This window comes from Molossus molossus, unplaced genomic scaffold, assembly GCF_014108415.1.
Source record: "Molossus molossus isolate mMolMol1 unplaced genomic scaffold, mMolMol1.p scaffold_m16_p_3, whole genome shotgun sequence".
Classification (NCBI taxonomy): Eukaryota; Metazoa; Chordata; class Mammalia; order Chiroptera; family Molossidae; genus Molossus; species Molossus molossus.
The window spans coordinates 31,345,206-31,363,884 of NW_023425366.1; the positions used below are offsets into that span (position 1 = coordinate 31,345,206).

Sequence of the window (18,679 nt, forward strand, 5' to 3'; positions counted from 1 at the left end):
ACTTCTATCATCTAGGAAGCCGTGGGGGTGGGGGGAGTTCGAAGTCACTGAAGGGAACTTTAGGACCCAGAAGCCAAGAGCAGGCAGAATTTAGTCATTTTGTGAAGTTATACAATTGAGAGTTTTTTGATAGTGGATCCCAACAAAGCACTCATTTACTTAGAGCATTTTTTCTCCCTCCTTTCTACCCCGGCTCCAAAAAGATGGTAGAATCCTTTTTCGGGTTTTTTTTGTTTTTTTTTTTCCCTCTCTGCCGGAAGTCTCGCGATGGAAGGAGGAGGAGGTGAGGTTGGCTGGGCTTGGCGGGCTCCTTGGGTGCTACGTTGTGTACAAGCACAGCGTAGGCTCGCTGTCTGCTGGGGTCTCCTCCACGTAGCCCGTCCTTGTCGGGTGCGGGCGGGAGTGGGAGTCCCTAGAGCTGTTTTTCACTGTCTGGCATTGGGTGCACAGTGCTCAGGCTCCCCGCGCCCCTACTCCCTTTGGGGCTTGCTTGCTCCAGTGCCCCGTTGGGGTCGTGGGCTGCACGTGAGTTTGCTGGTACTGGTATCTACTTGCTAGGAACTGTTCTAAACACTCTAGGGTGAAGAAGTCAGCTAGTGCTTGTCACGATCTTAATGTGACATGGGTACTGGAGTCACACTAGGTGTGAACCAGCCCTGCCGTTTTGCTGGCTTTGGGGCAGTGACTTGAATCCTTTCTGGGTCACAGTTTCCTTGTCTGCAAAAATGGCAATCATATTGTAGTATGTCCCTTACACAGCTGCTGTACAAATTCTGGGAGAACAGTGTCTGGCTTTTAGCAAATTCTGTTTAAGTATTAAAGAAATGCCGATTTTGCCCAGCTGGTGTGGCTCAGTGGATTGGGACTCCTCCCATGGACTGAGAGGTCCCAGAATTCCCGGTCAGGGCGCCTGCTAGGGTGCAGGCTCCATCCCTAGTGGGGGCATGCTGGAGGCAGCCCATGATGTTTCTATCTCTCTCTCTCTAAAAAGTCCATAAAAACACTAAAAAAGAAATACCCATTTTGCGCAAATGGCCTAATAATTTGCCCAACGTTATACAAGTAGCTAGTAAGAAGCAAAATTACACAACCTTGAGCTAAGGGTCCCACTGTGAAGCCCTGCGTTGTGCTGCCTGGAAATCCTAACTAAGTAGTACCTGGTCTTCTAAATCCCTTACATTGCCTTTTCTTTACAGCACTGATCATGACCAAATATTTTGTGGGCTACTTATTTGTTACGGGTTTCCAGCCTTCCTGCACCCCAACTGCCAAAGAACACAGACTTACCCCTGTTGTATTATTCCTAGTTTTTATTGGATTACTCAAATGTTGAAATGAATGCATGCGTTATAACATGGTTAACCCTGGCCTGGAAGTCAAGAACTGGCTTTGTCACTGGAGGGTTGTGATCATTTAACCTCTCCTAATGCTTGGCCTTTTTATTTTCAAGACAGAGTGATGATCTAAGGACATTAGATTTCGGAGTCAGGTCTCAATTCAGTTTAACTTGGCCAAGTCAGCATTTTCTTACTCAAAATGGTGAATTCTGAGATTCCTTTGGCTCATTAGATTGTTGTGAAGTATAGGGAATGTCTGATGATGTTCTCTCTGTACTTTATTTTTAATTCCTGTCAAAACATTGGGGGTAGGAAGGTGGGGAGGTTGGGAGGTTTTTCCTGGTATCATTAGGTGCTGTATATCAAAAAGACACAAATGACATTGGACCAGTATAAGCAAGGCTTTTTAAGGGACCAAAAATATGTAAAGGGACATAAAACATATGCTGTAATTTTTCATCTGGTATGTGAATACAAGTACACAGTAGCCCTTAAATATAAACCCCACTTTAAACACATGTGGTAGGTGACAGTTCCAAACAGCTTGTTCTTTCTGGCCTCTTTCCCTTCATTTGAACTTGAATGAGAACCCTGTCTACTTTTTTTGTGCATATCAGTCACAGCTTCTAGCTTTAGGTGACCCAGGTCTGTTCCTGAAAATTGAGATTTTTCAACCATTACCAGAAGTCAGTAACTAGACAAGCATGGGGACAACAGAAGTTCATCTCTTTCAAGTCCTTCGCTTTCAAGAACTAACTCCAAGTGCTCAACAAAAATAGCCAGTGGCCACCATATCTGTTATCTAATGGAATGGCTCAGTATTCCAAAGAGCACAGGCGACAGAAGTCTTTGTCATTTATTTATTTATATCATAACAAATAGTCTTATGATTCTAAGTGTGTTCCATTAAAAGGATTAGGAATTTGTAGAAACAGTCTTGATTTTAGTTTTGAATCTTAGGGACTAGGTTTCACTGATAAAAATCACTCATTTTATTATTGAATGAGGGTAACAATATAGTCATATATTGGATTTACATAATAACTTCAAAAGCTCATACACATTTTTGTAAAGTTAATCGAGCTGGGGTGTAAAAACTTATGATAAGAAATTCAGTGATTTATGTTGCCTTTCTTAAAAACACAAATATAGTGACTTTGTTAAAAAATTTTTTATCCCAGTGCACATGAATAAAATATGCATTTAGCCTGCCATACAGGTCTCACGTTTGCCTTCCCATGCTATACCATTCTGCTCAGCCAATGGTTCCCCCATCTTCTATGCCTTAGTTCTAAGGCTGCTTCTCAGCAACCTTATGCACAGCTCAAATTCTGTCTGTCAACACCTTCCTGGTTCCATCACTAGAATCAATCTTTCCTCCACCTCCCTCTGTATTCCCACAGCATTTTGTACACCTTACAGCATTTCTTACAACCTGCCTTGTGTATGTCTCAAGTGGCCCCTGCCATGCACACAGGTTCGATGGGAAGCCCTGAAGACAGGAGCTTTTTATTCTATCTTTGCTAGTTAAATTGAAGGGTACAACTCTACACAGGTGAATTAGAACTTGGGTTGTCTAGTTAACTGTCTACTGGCGTATGCTGACTAGAGAAACTGTCCATTACTAATGAACAAACAATGTTATATCCATACGATGGAATATTATTTGTCCATAAAAGGGAATAAAATGCTGATGTGTGGTACAACATGGATGAATCTCAAAAACATTATGCTAAGTGAAAGAGGCCCATCACAAAAGATCACATACCATGTGATTTCACTGCTGTGAAAGTCCAGAATAGGAATTCTATAGAGACAGTAGGTTAGTGATTGCTTAGGGCGAGGGAGTGAGGGGGAGCACAGAGAGGTGGTAATTCAAGGTTAGGGGGTTTCTTCTTGAGGTGTTGAAATGTCCTAAAATTGACTGTGACATATTAATGAGTATACTAAAAACCTTTGAATTGTACACATTAAATCGTATGGTGTACGAATTACATCTCAAGAAAGTTAAAAATTATTGATCCCCTCACAGCCTCCCATGATGGTATTGAGACTATTAATAGCAGCTAATAGTCATCACTTAGTCTTTTAGGCTTTATATGCATTATTTATTTAGCTGATTCAATAACCCTATGAGGATCTTATTTCTTTTTTTATTTTTAAAATTAAAAATATTAATTTTTTCCTTTTTATTGAATTTATTGTAGTGACACTGGTTAACAAAATTATACAGGTTTGAGGTACACAATTTCACAACACATCATCTGTACACTGTATTGTATGTTTATCACCCCAAGTCAAGTGATAGTATTATTTCTAAATCTTACAGGTGAGGAAACAGCCTTAACTACAACTTACTTAATGTCAACCAACTAGTTAAGTTCTGAGACTCTAGAACTATGTGACTCAAATCCTCTTGGCCACTGTGCTGTACAATTGGGATACCCATGGGATAATTTTACACAAGGCGTGATGGATATGCTCTGAATATTTAAAAAATAATCAAATGCATGACTACTATAGCATGTAAAATCCTCCATACACTGCTGAAAATTATAACTGGCAATGTATTTAAAACTAGTGCTTCCTATTGAAACCATCACCTTCCTAAACTTTACTTTTATTTTACCTCCATCCTAGCACCAGCAGTAGGCTTTTGTTGTTTCTCTTTCTAAGTTGGTTTTAAAGTTCACTTTAGGGGACCTCAGACATCAAGAAGGACAAAGCTCCATTTTGTGGGAGGTACTGATGGTTGGTCAGCTACTCTGGAGCAGGGTCTCACTGCTGTGAACTAGATTTAGTGTGTCCTATGCTCATATTTGTACCCCCCAAAATTGTAACAGATCACCACATTTCATGACTATGGTAGGTGGAATAATGACCTTCCCAAATAGGTTTATGTCCTAATTCCCAGAACCTGTGAATATGTTATCTGAGAGATTTTTGCAGATGGTCTTAAGGACTTCGAGATGGGGAAATTATCCTGGATTATCTGTGGGTCCAGGATAATCACAAGGATCCCTATAAAGGAAAGAGAGGCAGGAGGGTCAGAGAAGATGTCATGATGAAAGCAGAAGTGGAAGTGACATGGGCCACTGGTTAAGGAATGTGAGCAGCCTTCAGAAGCAGGAAAAGGCAAGCAAACCCATCTCAGACAGTTGACCTCCAGAACTGCATGATAATAAATGTGTTGTTTTAATCCAATAAGTTTGTGGCAATATAGGACACTAATCCAATGGGCCTTTTAAAAAATTTTTTAATTTAATTTAATTTTTTTCTTTATTGATTTTAGAGAAGGAGGAAAGGAGAGAGTGAGAGAGAGAGAGAGATAGAAACATCAATTGGCCGCCTCCTGCATGTCCCGCACTGGGGACCAGGCCCACAACCTGGGCATGTGCCCTGACCAGGAATAGAACTGGCGACCTCTTGGTGCATGGGTCGATGGCTCAAGCACTGAGCCACACCTGCCGGGCAATGGGCCTTTTTAAAAAAAATTATTTTATTTTATTTTTATCCTCATCCAAGGACATTTTTGCATTTATCTTCAGATAGGGCAGGAGGGAGAAAGGGAGGAACAGAGAGAGAGAGACACACACACATCGACTGGCTGCCACCCACCCAACCCCAACCAGGGCCAGGGACAAACTGCAACCAAGGTACGTGCCCTTAGCGGGAACCGAGCCTGGGTCTCTCTGGTCCACAGGCAGACACTCTAACCCCTGAGCCAAATTAGCCAGGGCCAGTGGACCCTTTGAATAGCTTGCTAATTACTGAAACTGAACATTAATGCCTTCAAATGACAAAAATCTGTTGTTCTCCCTCCCTCTTGCTCTCCCTGTTTCCTACAGATTCTGTTTTTGGTCTTAGCTCCTCAGGTAGACAGGTCACTGCTTCAGGGCAGGAGGGTCTTGTTCCCTGTGGGGTTCAGGCACTGTTCTGAGTGCTTTAGCTGCACCCACTCATTTCTTTCGCACAATGACCTGGCGTCCCCACTTTGCAGATGAGGTAAACAAGGTTCAGAGAAGTGAAGGGTCACACTTAGTAAGGTATGTGGCTTAGCAAGATGTCAGCCGGGGTCCAAGCCTTCCTTGGCAGGCTCATGCTGTTAACAACTATGCTAGTTGTTAACTTCAAAATTAATTTCAAATCAATTTGATCTGAAAAACTTGAGATCTTAAGAATGTGTTTTAAAGGATAAAATCCAAGGGGAGGATATTTAAGATACTAGTCATTTCTCCCTAATCAGTGATTGGAAATTTTTTTTGCTTTATTCCATATTTGTGATAGCATTGAAATGATGATTTTATTTTTTGTTCTTTTTAGATCTGCTTTAAAAATATCATTATTACCATACTTAAGATTTTTAGTAAAACCCGATTCTTGTCTCCTGTATTACTTCAACTTTTGTATTTGCAACTGGATTAGAGATACCTGACCAGTTTTAATGTGAAATCCTTTCATCCTCTTTGAAATAGGGTAATAATTAGATATTTTACATGCTTATTTGTTTATGAGGCTTTGTTCTGAACCATAAGAATATGGAGTTCATGGTAACATTGTATTTTGGATATTAAATTTGTAAAATTCCAAATAATCTTGAATACATTGTTTTCTTTTTCTTTTTTTTTTTATCCTCACCCGAGGACATTTTTCCATTTTTTGTACAGATAGAGTGGGAGGGAGAGAGAGGAAGGGAGAGAGAGAGAGAAACATCGACGTGAAGGGACACATCGAGTGGCTGCCACACGCACGACCAACCAGGGCCGGGGACAAACTGCAACCTTGAATACATTGTTTTCTAAGGTTGACTCCTAGAGACAAAAAATAAAATGTTGGAAAGAAAAGATTTTAGTTTTTCATTAGTATTAAATAATTTTCTCTAAAACACCTTCGTTTACTTCATGGAATTTAGAACTCTGTGGAATCTTATACTTGTAATGTAAACTGTATTCAGCTAAATTATCTTTCTTTAAAAAGCATGAGTTTATTTGTCAATAAGAATTGTAGAGAAATACTTAATTTCAGATTTGGTGCTACCTATATTTTCTGCTTGCTCTCAATCTAGGTATACTCCCAGAAAAACTTAAAGAAGAAAGTCAGTCAGGGTATGTTCTACCTACAAGTCGTGAAGCCGGTGGTTTGAAGAAGAGCAGCTGGGGCTTCTTACTTACTGGGATTGCTGGTGGGACGCTGGTGGCTGTGTATGCCGTGGCCACTCCATTTCTAACACCAGCCCTCCGAAAAGTTTGCTTGCCTTTTGTGCCTGCAACTACAAAGCAGATCGAAAATGTCGTGACAATGTTGCGAAGCAGAAGAGGACCTGTGGTGGACATTGGTAGTGGTGACGGTCGGATTGTGAGTTATGCTAAGATTTTAAGGTTTGGCGCCTGAATTGTTAAAATTTTCTCTCACATTGCTTAAGAGGTTTATGCAAAGACTTGCTAAACCTGATAGTTTAATAAAGTAGGTGTTTTACTTTGTGTTTGTTTGGCTGAACTATCAAACCCTCCAGCATGAATTTGGAATGTAATTTTCTCAGATTTAATTTTTTCTTAAAGGAGAAAGTACTCTGTAGATACGCCAGGTAAAAAGGAACAATTAATTGTTAATTATGAAATTGCCTGTGAAGAAACTTGGGCCAGTAGGGGTGGCATAACTAAAAGAAACGTGTGAAATCATGGAGTTTCACATTATGTGTTTGCTTCTACATTTATCTCTACTTACACATGTATAATCCCTATGTGATAACATAGAATTAAAATAGGGAATGGCATTAACCCCCACTTTTCAAAAGGTCAGACTTTTAGTGACCTCAGCTCACTCTGACCCCCACCCAGCTGGGAAGCTGTGTTACTTACTCAAGGCCACTGACTGGCCAACGGGCGTCCCAGACCGAGCTCCTCCACAGACAGGGTAGCACCTAAGGACTCAGGCCTCCGGTCAGTGATGAGCTGGGAGTAAGGAGGTGGTGGTCAAGCTGGTATTATGGAAACACTGCCTGTGGACACCAGGCTACGATGCTCTTCGCTAGCCCCTGGCACAGAGGCCCTGCAGTTTCATGTTGACCTGCAGTCATCAGGAAGAGGTTAAAAGGAGTCATGTGTTTTTAAGAAATCAGTGTCCAGTCGTCCCTCGCCACTGCCTGCTCGACGTCCAGGCTTCACTTTGTCGGGTTTTTCAAGCGGTGAAGCCGCGGACTACGTGGCGAGGGACGACTGTGTATGCTAATTAGGAAGACGTTTTAAGATCCAGATTTGAATGCTTTACATATTTGAATAGTACCTGTATGATTTCTTCTCAAGGAGCAACACTGTCTACTCTGGGATTACCGAGGTGGGAAGCTCCTTCGGGAGCGCCCCTTGAAGCTGGTCCAAGACCCCAAGAGCGGACAGACCGACAGACCCGGGCAGCCCGCGCTCCCTGCCCTGACGTGGGCGGTGGCATTCTGCGCTGGCTTTATTCCGGCTCGGCTCAGTTTACTTCCACCTGCTTTCAGTTTTGAGTGAGCAATCTTAAATACTAAGGAAATATGTAAAAATTGCAGGTTCTTTATCGAGAGGTTATTTTTATTGCATATTACAACTAGCCCACCGTACATTCTCAGGTACGATTGTTTTGCCTGCTGGTGTGCTATTTCTGATGGAGAGAGACTGGGTTTTCCGCAACTTTTTGTTAGGCTGACTCCGAGGTTTGGCCAATCCAGAATTCATTACATCGTTGTCTTAAGGAAACTGGACTACCTGTTCTCATGCTTCAGGTGACATCTTTGACAAAAATGTGAAAACGGAGTTAAAATTGGCTGGCATTATTTGGTTTACAAAGCTACATAACTTTAGAGATCTATCTTTAAATATACCTTGAACAAAGGAGGTGCCTTTTGATTGGACGTTTTATGATTATAGACCATAAATAGGAAATATTCATATCACTTTCTCAGGTAAGTTGATGCTTTTCTTTTTATCTTGAATAAATACCGGCCTCTTTCTGCAGGTGATAGCAGCTGCAAAGGAAGGATTCACAGCTGTTGGCTATGAATTAAACCCATGGCTAGTTTGGTACTCCAGATACCGTGCTTGGCGAGAAGGGGTACAGCATTTGGCCAAATTTTATATTTCAGATTTGTGGAAGGTATGTAAGGTGGAGAGAACAGTCCTAGGAAATTCCAACTGAAACTTTATAATGCATAATTTACGACTGCAAACTGAAAAAGGTATTAAAAGAAAAATAATTAAAATACAAGTGTGTATTTTAGCATAATGAAATGTGAACACTTTTTAAATGGATGGATTTGCAAATTGACTACTTTAGAGTATAAGCTTAAGGTTTACGACATGATAGATCATGTGAATTCCAAGAATTTGCTCAATTAAAAAAGTTCTCATTTCTATTTATTACAAAATGAGACTTTTGATCTCATTTGGAAATCTTATAGGCATTCACTTATTAATGTTGTTCTTGGTAAATAGTAGATTTTTCTGTGTGTATGTGTGTGTGTGTGTGTGTGTGTGTGTATTTAGAGCAAGTCAGAGATGGGTGCAAAGAAAAAGAATCCACCAGCCGTGCTGTCACGGATTGTCCTGATAGTCATGAAGTACAAGACACTTCCAAGTTTACTTGTACTCTAAAAAAATTTGCCCTGTAATTTTGCTTTAGGAATGCTCCATAAAGTGCTTTTTCTTAAATAAGAATTTCCTATTGTAATGGTGTCATCAGTAGCTTATAAAAATTCACTTGAGTTTTGCTTGCATTTTTTATACCATATATACATAAACGATCCCTCTGTAGAGTAAATATGACTTTTATTGGGCAATAAGAATTTTGACTGGCAAAGCACTTTTCCCCCCAGTTTTTCAACTAAAGACCATTTTATTGCATTTTTCACTTAGTATTTTAGAGAAGAGGATGGGACTAGAATTTTAAGGATGGTTCAAGATAAACTGGTAGTCCCTCGAGTTCTTGCAGAGCTATTTTGGTGTACGTAGAGTAGAGTAGGAAAGTGTGGAACAGGGGCTCAGATGGTCCAGATGGTCATTGTGTTGGTGGCAGCAGGAATGGTACTAGGTGTTAGACTGGTAGGGTCAGACCACCTGGGTTCAGCCACTTGGTATTTGAGTTCTGGCTAGGAAAGAATTCAGAGCCAAGACTCAAACTATAAGAGAACATTTATTTGGAAAAATCACAGAGGTAGAAGAAATGGGCTTAGGAAACAAGCTATAGAGGTAAAGGAAGGGCCCTTGGAGCTTAGAAGTGAGGAAGGTAAAGGTAACTTGCCTGGGACAATGAGAAGGAAAGGGAGAAGGGAGGGAGAGCTCACTGGGTCCTCTATCCTAAGGGTTTTAAGGGAGCAGAGTTTAGGGGAGGTCCCAGGGGAAGATCTCAATAGAGTATTTAGCAGCTTTCCAGGTGTGTCCTTTCAGGGGCTAGGTCTATACTGATTGATTGGTCAGCACCAGGACAGAGGGTCATTATCCAATGCAGCTGGTCCTGCTTGGCATTGCTTGGCATTCAGCCATGGCATTGTCTGGTTTTGCTGCTTTTCTGGTCCTGGAGCTGAAATACAACTGAGGCCTGGATGTTATCTCTAGGGAGGAAAGGTCAGGGGATTCAAACTGCATGACCAGTGCTATGCTGGCGAGGAGATCCCACCCTACAATCCCCCGTTGCTAGGCACTGGGGGCTTTCCACCCTGCTGACCTTCTGTACCTGGCCCATCATCTTTGCTCTGCTCCTGTCTGTCTACCACAATTGGATGAGTCACTGGCCTTTCTGACAGGCGACCCCTGGGGCAGGCCCTTTGTGGAGGGGAGTTACTGTGAGGATGAGATGAGATGACTTAATGTGGAAGCTTTTGGAAAATTGATGGATTGAATTAAAATGAGTGAAAGTGTGCACATGGTATTTTTTCCCATGAAATTTAAAAGGGGACCACTCTGTGAAAACCTACTGTTTGGTGAAATGTAAAATTGCTACTCATTTTGAAACAAAAGTTCAGCTGGATGTTTGGCTTTAAAAAATTAATCTATGAATTGTTTCCTTTTCTTCTTTAGGTTACTTTTTCACAGTACTCAAATGTTGTAATTTTTGGGGTGCCTCAGATGGTGAGTATGCAGTCTTTTGTCCCCTGTCTGTTTGGTTTTAGGCCATGAAGGCCTTTCCAGCTATAACAGGTCACCTGTCTATGGCTTGCTCATCCATGTGCAGAATGATGGCCTTCCAGACATTCTGAGGGGACACTGGATCTCAGTGTATTGGTTTAACAAAATACTTCAGGGCCTTAAAAGGTTAATCATAAAAGATTCAGTCTTATTTTTAAACTTTTGCTTCAGATAAAAATCTCAGTTACCTATCTAAGCCCTAAAAATTTCAGTCTGAAAACTGCTTTGTGAGCTCTCAGTGTCTAATGTAGCTGGAGATTTTCATGGCCGCTCACCTCCATCCATCTGAAAGTTAATGGGTTGTTTGAATTGATCATTCCTCTGATTTTGCAGTAAGATAATTTTCAGGGCAGATGAGCAATGACTAGTTTCAATTGACCTCAGATGACTGATTTGTACTGAACTTTGATTATGTACTTTCGAAAGTGAAAATACCACAGTACTCCGCTGAAATGGCCCTCAATTTAGCCTTTGGAAAGATGACCAGGATGGGATGCTTTTGTTGTAATTGTTGGTTTACAGACCATGGAAAGAAATCCCTTTTCACTTTTCAAAGTCTGTAATTGTAGCCATAATAATCTTGGTGAAATTGGATGTTTGCTGAAGTGCCACTATAAAATTGATATGGTTTTCAATGGAAAAAAAAAAGAAATATACTTTTTTGTTGTTTTGTTTTCTTATTCTTATCTTAATTTTCATACAGGAACTTCTAATGCTTGAGAAACTTACTCTTATCACTAGAGCCTTCTGTGCAATGCCATTTTCTTCTGCTTTTTTTGAAGTCGAGTTAGAAGTGTTTTGTTACATAGTCTTGAAAGTGATTGGATTCTGTATGTTTGTAATTTTCGGCAAGCCTAAAATTAAGCTGAAACCTGGGTGTCTACACTTTTGTTACAGAAATTAAAAGAGGTAGAAGGGCGTGATCCTTGGTCATTCAAAACAAAACTCTTTAGGACCATAGAATTGCTATGGAATTTGATGGTTATTTGTTAGTTACGATGTTTAGATAGTCCTTCAGAATAATTAGCATTTGGGGGCAAACAACTTTAATTTGAAATCCATGCTTTCTTAAAATAGAAAGTTGATAGTTACTGGGACTTCCATGTAGTGTTGAGAGGCCGGATGATGGCCTGAGGTGTGGGTTTATGAAGCCACAGCCTCTGTGTCCCAGCGGGGGGCAGCAGTGGCCTTTGGTAGCCGCTGCTGCTGCATAATCTGTGTGCTCCAGCTCCTTGTCCTCTTATGTCAAGTACAGTCTGATTTTGGAGCTGTTCACTCAGGGGAAATAAGAGTCCTATTATTTTGATTAATGCTTTTGCAATTGTTGTTTATTCTTCTGTGCGTAGAGAAATTCTTAAATAAGGAACCTGTAGTATTTCACTATTCCCAAGAAAAAGTGGAGCAGCTGAAATGCAGGAAGCACCCCGTTCCCTGGAATGGCAGGGATTCAGCTACCTTGCAGTATTCCATGAAGGTGGATCGATCACAGGTGCAGAGGACCCAGGTGGCTTCTGTAGGTCTGGAGCCCCAATTTCACATGTGGAGGGCTTCCCGCTTTCCGCCCTTATCAAGCTTTGCCTATGTGAGGATGTCAGTGGGAGGGGAAGTACTGGCTAGGGAGCCAGGGGCCTGGTCTGCCCTCAGTGAGGTAAGTCGTGTGAGTCCTGAAAAGTCCTTTTTATCTGTCTGGACTTCATCATTCACTCTTCTGTTAAAATATATTTCCCTTCCCTGAGCACGAGTTGGTAGTCTGGTCATGCCTAGGTGGCCTGACAAAGCCAGTGCGGTATGAAATGTTTCCTGGGGCAGCTGAAGCACACATAGGTCATGAGAGAGCCAGGAGGACCCTTAAGGAACTTCAGAGGTAGAAACCCTAGTGTTCTAAATCCTCACCCTGCTTCTGACAGTGGACTGATTATTCCTAACAGCTCTTTGCAGTTGTAGCTCGAAATTAGAGGTGTCCTAACATTTCAACACTGGTGTGTATATAACATACAGGAACAAGGAATTATTGGACCTAGTCAGTCCTGTAGTAGGATTGTAAATACCCACATTTAAGACTAGCTTTTCTACTAAGAGCATCTTTAAAATGTAGAACAGATCATTTGTATCCTTGTTTAAAACCCTTCTGTGTCTTCTTATTGCTTAAAAGCAGTGAGGATAAGGCCTACACCCTCCCTGAGGCCTGGCATGGATTGGCCCCTGCTACCCTCAGCTGCCTGTGTCCAGCCCTCGTTTTCCTCTTGGTCCCTGGGTTCCACTGTGTGTCCCTGAAAACGGGACGTGGAAATCAGGGAGGGGGCAGTGGGTCTGTGCTGGGAAGGGGAGAACAGCACTCCAGACAGGAACAGCTACTTTGAAAGTACTGGAGCGTGGTGCCTGCTGGGTTCCAGGGCTGCAGGGAGGTGGGTGTGGTAGGGGCAGGGTGAGTGAGGAGGTGAGGCCAGAGAGAAAATAGGGCTGGGACGTGAAGGACCCTGGGCCCTTGAAAGGCGGGAGCCATCGGGGTTTGAGCAGAGGAGTGGAGGAACAGAATGGACTGGGGCTGAAAAGGAGCACAGGCTGCCCTGGGGCAAGAGAAAGAGAGCAGTCAGGGGTGACTCCCAGGTTTTTGGTCTGAGCAACTGGAAATACTGTGAGTTGCTGTTAGTGAGCTGGGAAAGGTATAGGCGGAGCAGCTTGGGAGAAGATCAGGAATTCCGGTGACCTTTGAGATGTCTGTGGGGAATGTCAGGTTGGTAGTGGTGGATGGAGGCATCTGGGCCCCAGGAGAGAGGGCTGGAGATCTGGTGTTTAGGCATTAGCACCCAGAAGGAGTTGAAGCAGAGGGGTGGTTGAGATCACTCAGTGAAGGGGCAGAGCCATTCAAGGCCTGAGCCCTGGCCTCTGACAGCTGAGGGGCACTCAGCAAAGGATTGCAGAGAGGAGTTGGGGAGGATGAAAGTAGGGGTGGGGCTGTTAATTAGAAGCCAAGTGAAACCAGTGCCTCAGGGAAGAGGGGGTGATGAAGGCGCTCAAGGCTGCCCATGGCCATGGCTAATTTGTCTGATAGACCTTTGAGCTGGTTGCAACATATGTTTAAAGTTTTGAAGATGTAATTAGACTATGATGAGTTTGTATCACTTTGAAACCTGTAATTGTATGAATAAGTTTGAATTCCATTAGACATACATGACATATCACTGCTTCTCTTTGTGTGTGATATCAAGACCTAGATTTGTTGCATATTTATGTGTAATGTAGTCAGTTAATTTCTTATGATTGCAATCACTCCTTTCATTTTTGGGTTTATCTTGACTTAGCATATGACAGTCATTTGAAAATAAAAGAAAGTATAAAAGAGAAAAGAATAATGATAATATGAGTACACTTACAATTATCCTTTTTATGAACAAAATTACCATAAGAAACCCCTGATATTTTGGAAGAACATTCTTTGCTTATTTAATTTTTCCCTCAAGGAACAAAACATTAAAAAAAATAAAACAAAACAAAACACAAAACCTCATTTTTTCCTGGCAGTTAAAAGACTAGATATATTCCATCCTTAATGGAATTTACTCTTTGTTATCTTGGTATTAATGCTAATGAAGAATCAGAATTCTGGCTCACTGTAGCTATAGGTCATGTAGAGGAGTTTTTCCAAGCCACATTAAAAAAAATTATCATTATTATTGAAAGTATTACCGATGTCCCCCCATTTTCCTCCCCATTGGACCCCTCTTCCCCGCTCCTGTCCAGACCCTGCCTTCACCGCAGTATTATCTGTGTCTGTTGGTTATACATATATGCATATAAGTTCTTCGGTTTGTCTCTTTCTGCCCCCCATCCCCAAGCCACTTTTTAAAGGTATAAAAGGTATAAAATCTTCATAGAAGTATTGTCGATTTGTTTGTCTCAATTTACTTTGGTACTTGGTTTCTAAATACCGTTTCCCACTCAGAGGAACCAGGAATATTTGAGAAATGGCTTATCCCAGGGCTGAGGAAGGGAAGATACAAAAACCTGGGGCATTTTGTTGAGCCGGAATATAAGGAAGTGCTCAAAATATTTGATAGGGGCAAAGGAAAGAAAAGCCTGCTTGAAGAGGCTCCCAGGGACCAAACTGGGACCATTTGAGCATTAGAATAAATGAGACAGTACTGCATTATCACCCATTGAATGAAATAATCTAGGAGTTCATCCTATAGTGATAGTACCTAGGTAGAAAGAGAGAAGGGAAAGCCATTTCTTGTACTAGAAAGTAGAATGCCATCTAGGAGGAATGATGGGATTAGCAAATCCACACTTTGCAGCCATTATAGGACAGCTTGATGAGTAATAGGATATGTACATCTTGTCAAGGTATTCCCCTACAAATTATTCATTATAAAGAAGAACAGTGACCACACTGTGGAGACACCAGATACCACCTCAGCTGAGTGGTGACCATCACCCTCAAAGCAGGAGGACCGATGGGTGTCTAACTGTGGGGCCCTGAGATGTTCATGGACCCAGTGATGGTCATTGCCAAGGACTCACATGCTGAGTCATCACAAGCAAACAGCAGGGGAACCCCAGTGAGGGCTGTTTGGAAAAATAACTGGGTCATATTGTAAAGGATGTTATTGTCATGAGAGGCAAAGAAAGATGGAAGACCTGTTCCAGATTAAAAGAGACCAAGGGCCCTGGCCAGTTTGGCTCAGCAGTTAGAGCGTTGGCCTGCGGTCCGGAGAGACCCGGGTTCGGTTCCCGCTAAGGGCATGTACCTCGGTTGCAGTTTATCCCCGGCCCTGGTTGGTCGTGCGGGTGGCAGCCACTCGATGTGTCCCTTTCACATCGATGTTTCTCTCTCTCTCTCTCTTCCTCTCTCTCCCTCCCACTCTACCTGTACAAAAAAATGGAAAAATGTCCTCGGGTGAGGATAAAAAAATAAATAAATAAATAAATAAATAAGACCAAGGAAACATTACAGCTAAAGGCAATATGGAATCCTAGATGGGGGAAAAATGTTATAAAGAACATTTATTATTAAGACATTTGACTAATTGAAATGTTACATTAGAATTATTTTATTGGAATATAATGCAAAATTTTCTGAATGGGGTAACTATGCTGGGGTTATTTCTTGGAAAATATTTTCTTATAAAATGCTGAAATGTGAAGGAATAAAGGAGCATGCAACCTATTCTCCAATGAAAAAACATGTTCATAGAGAGGGGAAGAGGGCAAATCAGATAAAGCAAATATGACAAACTTTTCTTGCAACTTTTCTGTAAGTTTGAAATTGTTTCAAAATAAATTAAAAGGAGAGAATGGAAAAAATATTCTTAGGAGGTGGACATGGTAATACATTTTTAGGACCTGAAGATAAGTTTTAATTGATTATTAATTTGCTGATGTAATTATAATGTCAATATTTTTAGCAAACAATGAAATGTTTTCTCCACAGGAAGAATGGCAATAAAATGATACAAAAGTGATAAATAAGAGGATTTTACTGTTTATATAAGTTATGTCGACTGGCAAGAAATAGATTATTGGTATTTATTGATATATATTTTAAAAGTATGAAATATTTTGTTATATTTCAAGTTGGTAGAATGTGTATTTTTTTTGTTTGTTTTGTTTTGTTTTTTTTGTTTTAATCCTCACCCGAGGACATTTTTCCATTTTTTGTTCAGATAGAGTGGGAGGGAGAGAGAGAGAGAGAGAAACATCGACGTGAAAGGGACACATCGAGTGGTTGCCACCCGCACGACCCAACCAGGGCCGGGGACAAACTGCAACCAAGTTACATGTCCTTAGCGGGAACTGAACCCGGGTCTCTCCGGACCGCAGGCTAACGCTCTAACCACTGAGCCAAACCAGCCAGGGCGAATGTGTATTTTTTTATAGTCTTATTCTATATTTCATTGAATCTAGATGCTATTGATTTTAGCTGTGTCTTTGCTATTGAGAAAGAAAAAATATTGTCAATTATAATTCTAAGACAATGTCAATGGTAAGATGTTAAAATGTGGAAAAATACATTAAATAGTTGAGACAGAGTAGATTGAAATGTTTAGGTAGGTAAATAATTTAAATCTGCTTCTCATTTTAATTATTGCCACATCATAATTTCAGTTAGAAAACAAGAAATCTGTGATACACATTTGCTAAAAAAGGGCATATTTCATCATTGATACTAGATGTTCTTATAATTGTTGTCAATGTGACTTCTGTATTTTGATGGATTGTTTGATAATGTACTTCTGCCCAGAAGTGATCTTTTTCACAATGAGCAGTTTTTGCACAGGTATTTTCAGGGACTCAAATACAGAAGGACATTTGAGAATCATTTCTTGTGACTTGTTGCTGAAATAGTGACTGTCATTTTCCACAGATGCCGCAGTTGGAGAAGAAACTTGAGCTTGAACTTGAGGACGACGCTAGAGTCATTGCTTGCCGGTTCCCTTTTCCGCACTGGATCCCGGACCAGGTCACCGGAGAGGGGATAGACACTGTGTGGGCTTACAACATGAGCACTTTCAGAGGGAGTGAAAAGAGGCCCTGAAGGTCCATGTATTTCCCGTCAGTCATTCGAATATAAAATTTATTGAGAGTCTTTTGCTGTAGTGTTGGTGGTCTTTGATTTTATAGAAACCTCTAGTTGTGTGTTTAGCAAAGAATATATTTTTGTTTGGCATGGCATGAGAAATTTCTGTTATTTGTCTTAATTTTTGGAGAAAACAAACAAGAACGTCAGGTAGATTTAAAGTCCCCTTTCAAGGTATATTCTAAAAAATGTGCTTACAGCTTTTCATGCACTTGGATATATGAAAATATGTGTCAGTGATGGATTTTGGTGGGTGGGGAAGGTGTTGACAGCTGTTCACATGGTAAAGAATGTGATTTAAGGCCACAGATGAGAAGAAACAATTTTAAAGAGGTATGTATTAGTGTTTGCAGTTTCCTATAACTTGATTCATACTTAAGATTTATCTCTTTCTTCTCTGTACATCATGACAAAAATTAATTTTCTAAGGGATTTAGAGAAGCATTTATATTTTATAACATTTATTAGGAATATTTTGTTCCTAGGCTAGTAGATTACTGTATTTTATTGAATCTAAGATGTGTATGTGTGTATATGCATATTTTAGCATTTCTGAAATTGTGAGGTTCCTTTCAACTGATTGTGTTTTATAGCTGTAATGGGCAGCGTTGTACGTAATCGGTTGCTGTTGATAGAATCTCAGGTTTGATGAAATAGGGTATTCAGAGAAGATACATGACGCAGTGGAGTGGTTGACAGTGATTTAATAGTAAAATAAATGATCATTAGCTTCAGAGTAAGCTGGACCTGGGTTTGGATTCTTGCTGGACCCTCCTCAGGAGGCCCTGGACAGTGGCTTAAGCTCTCAGAGCCTTGGTTTTCTGAGTGTCCCTGTCATTGGGATAATGATGTATTGAACAGGGGACCCATTTGTAAAACTCATGGTTTATAGTCTTTGGTCTGTAAATAGTATTTATTATTAATTTAGATGCTAATGAAAATCTTATTCACTGAAGTTGCAGATTATTTCTGCTAGTCACTTCTTTATTTCATGAAAGCAGCCATTTATTTAATATTTCTCATTTATGAGAAGAGACTTGACTGATTTAGATAAAGACAAGTTAAGGAAAACCTTTGAATTTGAGCAGACAGGCTTCATATATCTGAAAAATTAATATTGAATGGTGGCTCAGCTAATCTCTGCTTATTACAGAAAAGAATTGAACTCCCAGCCATACAACTTGTAACGTAAATACCAGATTGTCTTAGAGATCCGATAAAGTGAGATGGTTTGTGTCTTTTACTGAACTGATAAAAATGTCATCAATTTGATAATTTTTATTTAAATGAGAAGCAACTGGGACTCGTTAATTCATTCAGCAATACTTATTGAGTGTCTGCTGTGTAATGAGCTTTTCTGATTCTGGTGAATGGACGGGCAAGGGCCCTAATCTTATGGAATTCATTTTCTGGAAGTGGTGAGACACAGAAATAGGTGAGTGAATGTTAGTATGTGTGAAGTTCTTGGAAAGAAATAACTGTGATAGCATAGAGAGCAGCTGTGTGTGTTGTGGGTGAGGGGATGGGATGTTGCGGATGTCTGTCAGGGTTTTGGCTGCCACCATCTCTCCCTTTCCCACTATGCCCTGATATGCTAATGAAGAATGAAT

At 40.8% G+C, this 18,679-nt stretch overlaps 1 protein-coding gene across 2 annotated transcripts; it reads left to right on the forward strand.

Annotated features, from left to right (window-relative positions):
- The first annotated feature begins 259 nt into the window (after positions 1-259).
- On the forward strand, positions 260-17,070 carry ATPSCKMT (ATP synthase c subunit lysine N-methyltransferase). 2 transcript variants are annotated; one of them, XM_036280236.1, is made up of 5 exons: positions 260-283; positions 6,403-6,692; positions 8,328-8,465; positions 10,385-10,435; positions 16,857-17,070. In XM_036280236.1, the coding sequence occupies exons 1-5, from the start codon at positions 268-270 to the stop codon at positions 17,025-17,027; spliced, it is 666 nt and encodes a 221-aa protein (XP_036136129.1). In that variant the 5' UTR covers positions 260-267; the 3' UTR covers positions 17,028-17,070. The 2 variants fall into 2 exon arrangements, with proteins under 2 accessions (XP_036136129.1, XP_036136130.1); XM_036280237.1 differs by having other exon boundaries at positions 8,328-8,419; positions 10,383-10,435; positions 16,857-16,882.
- Positions 17,071-18,679: the final 1,609 nt, after the last annotated feature.

What these genes read in the sequence shown, in the direction of transcription:
- ATPSCKMT (XM_036280236.1), top strand. An exon ending in GTAGTGGTGACGGTCGGATT is followed by an intron (nt 6,693 to 8,327) that starts GTGAGTTATGCT and finishes CTCTTTCTGCAG; the next exon opens with GTGATAGCAGCTGCAAAGGA. An exon ending in TTTTTGGGGTGCCTCAGATG is followed by an intron (nt 10,436 to 16,856) that starts GTGAGTATGCAG and finishes CATTTTCCACAG; the next exon opens with ATGCCGCAGTTGGAGAAGAA.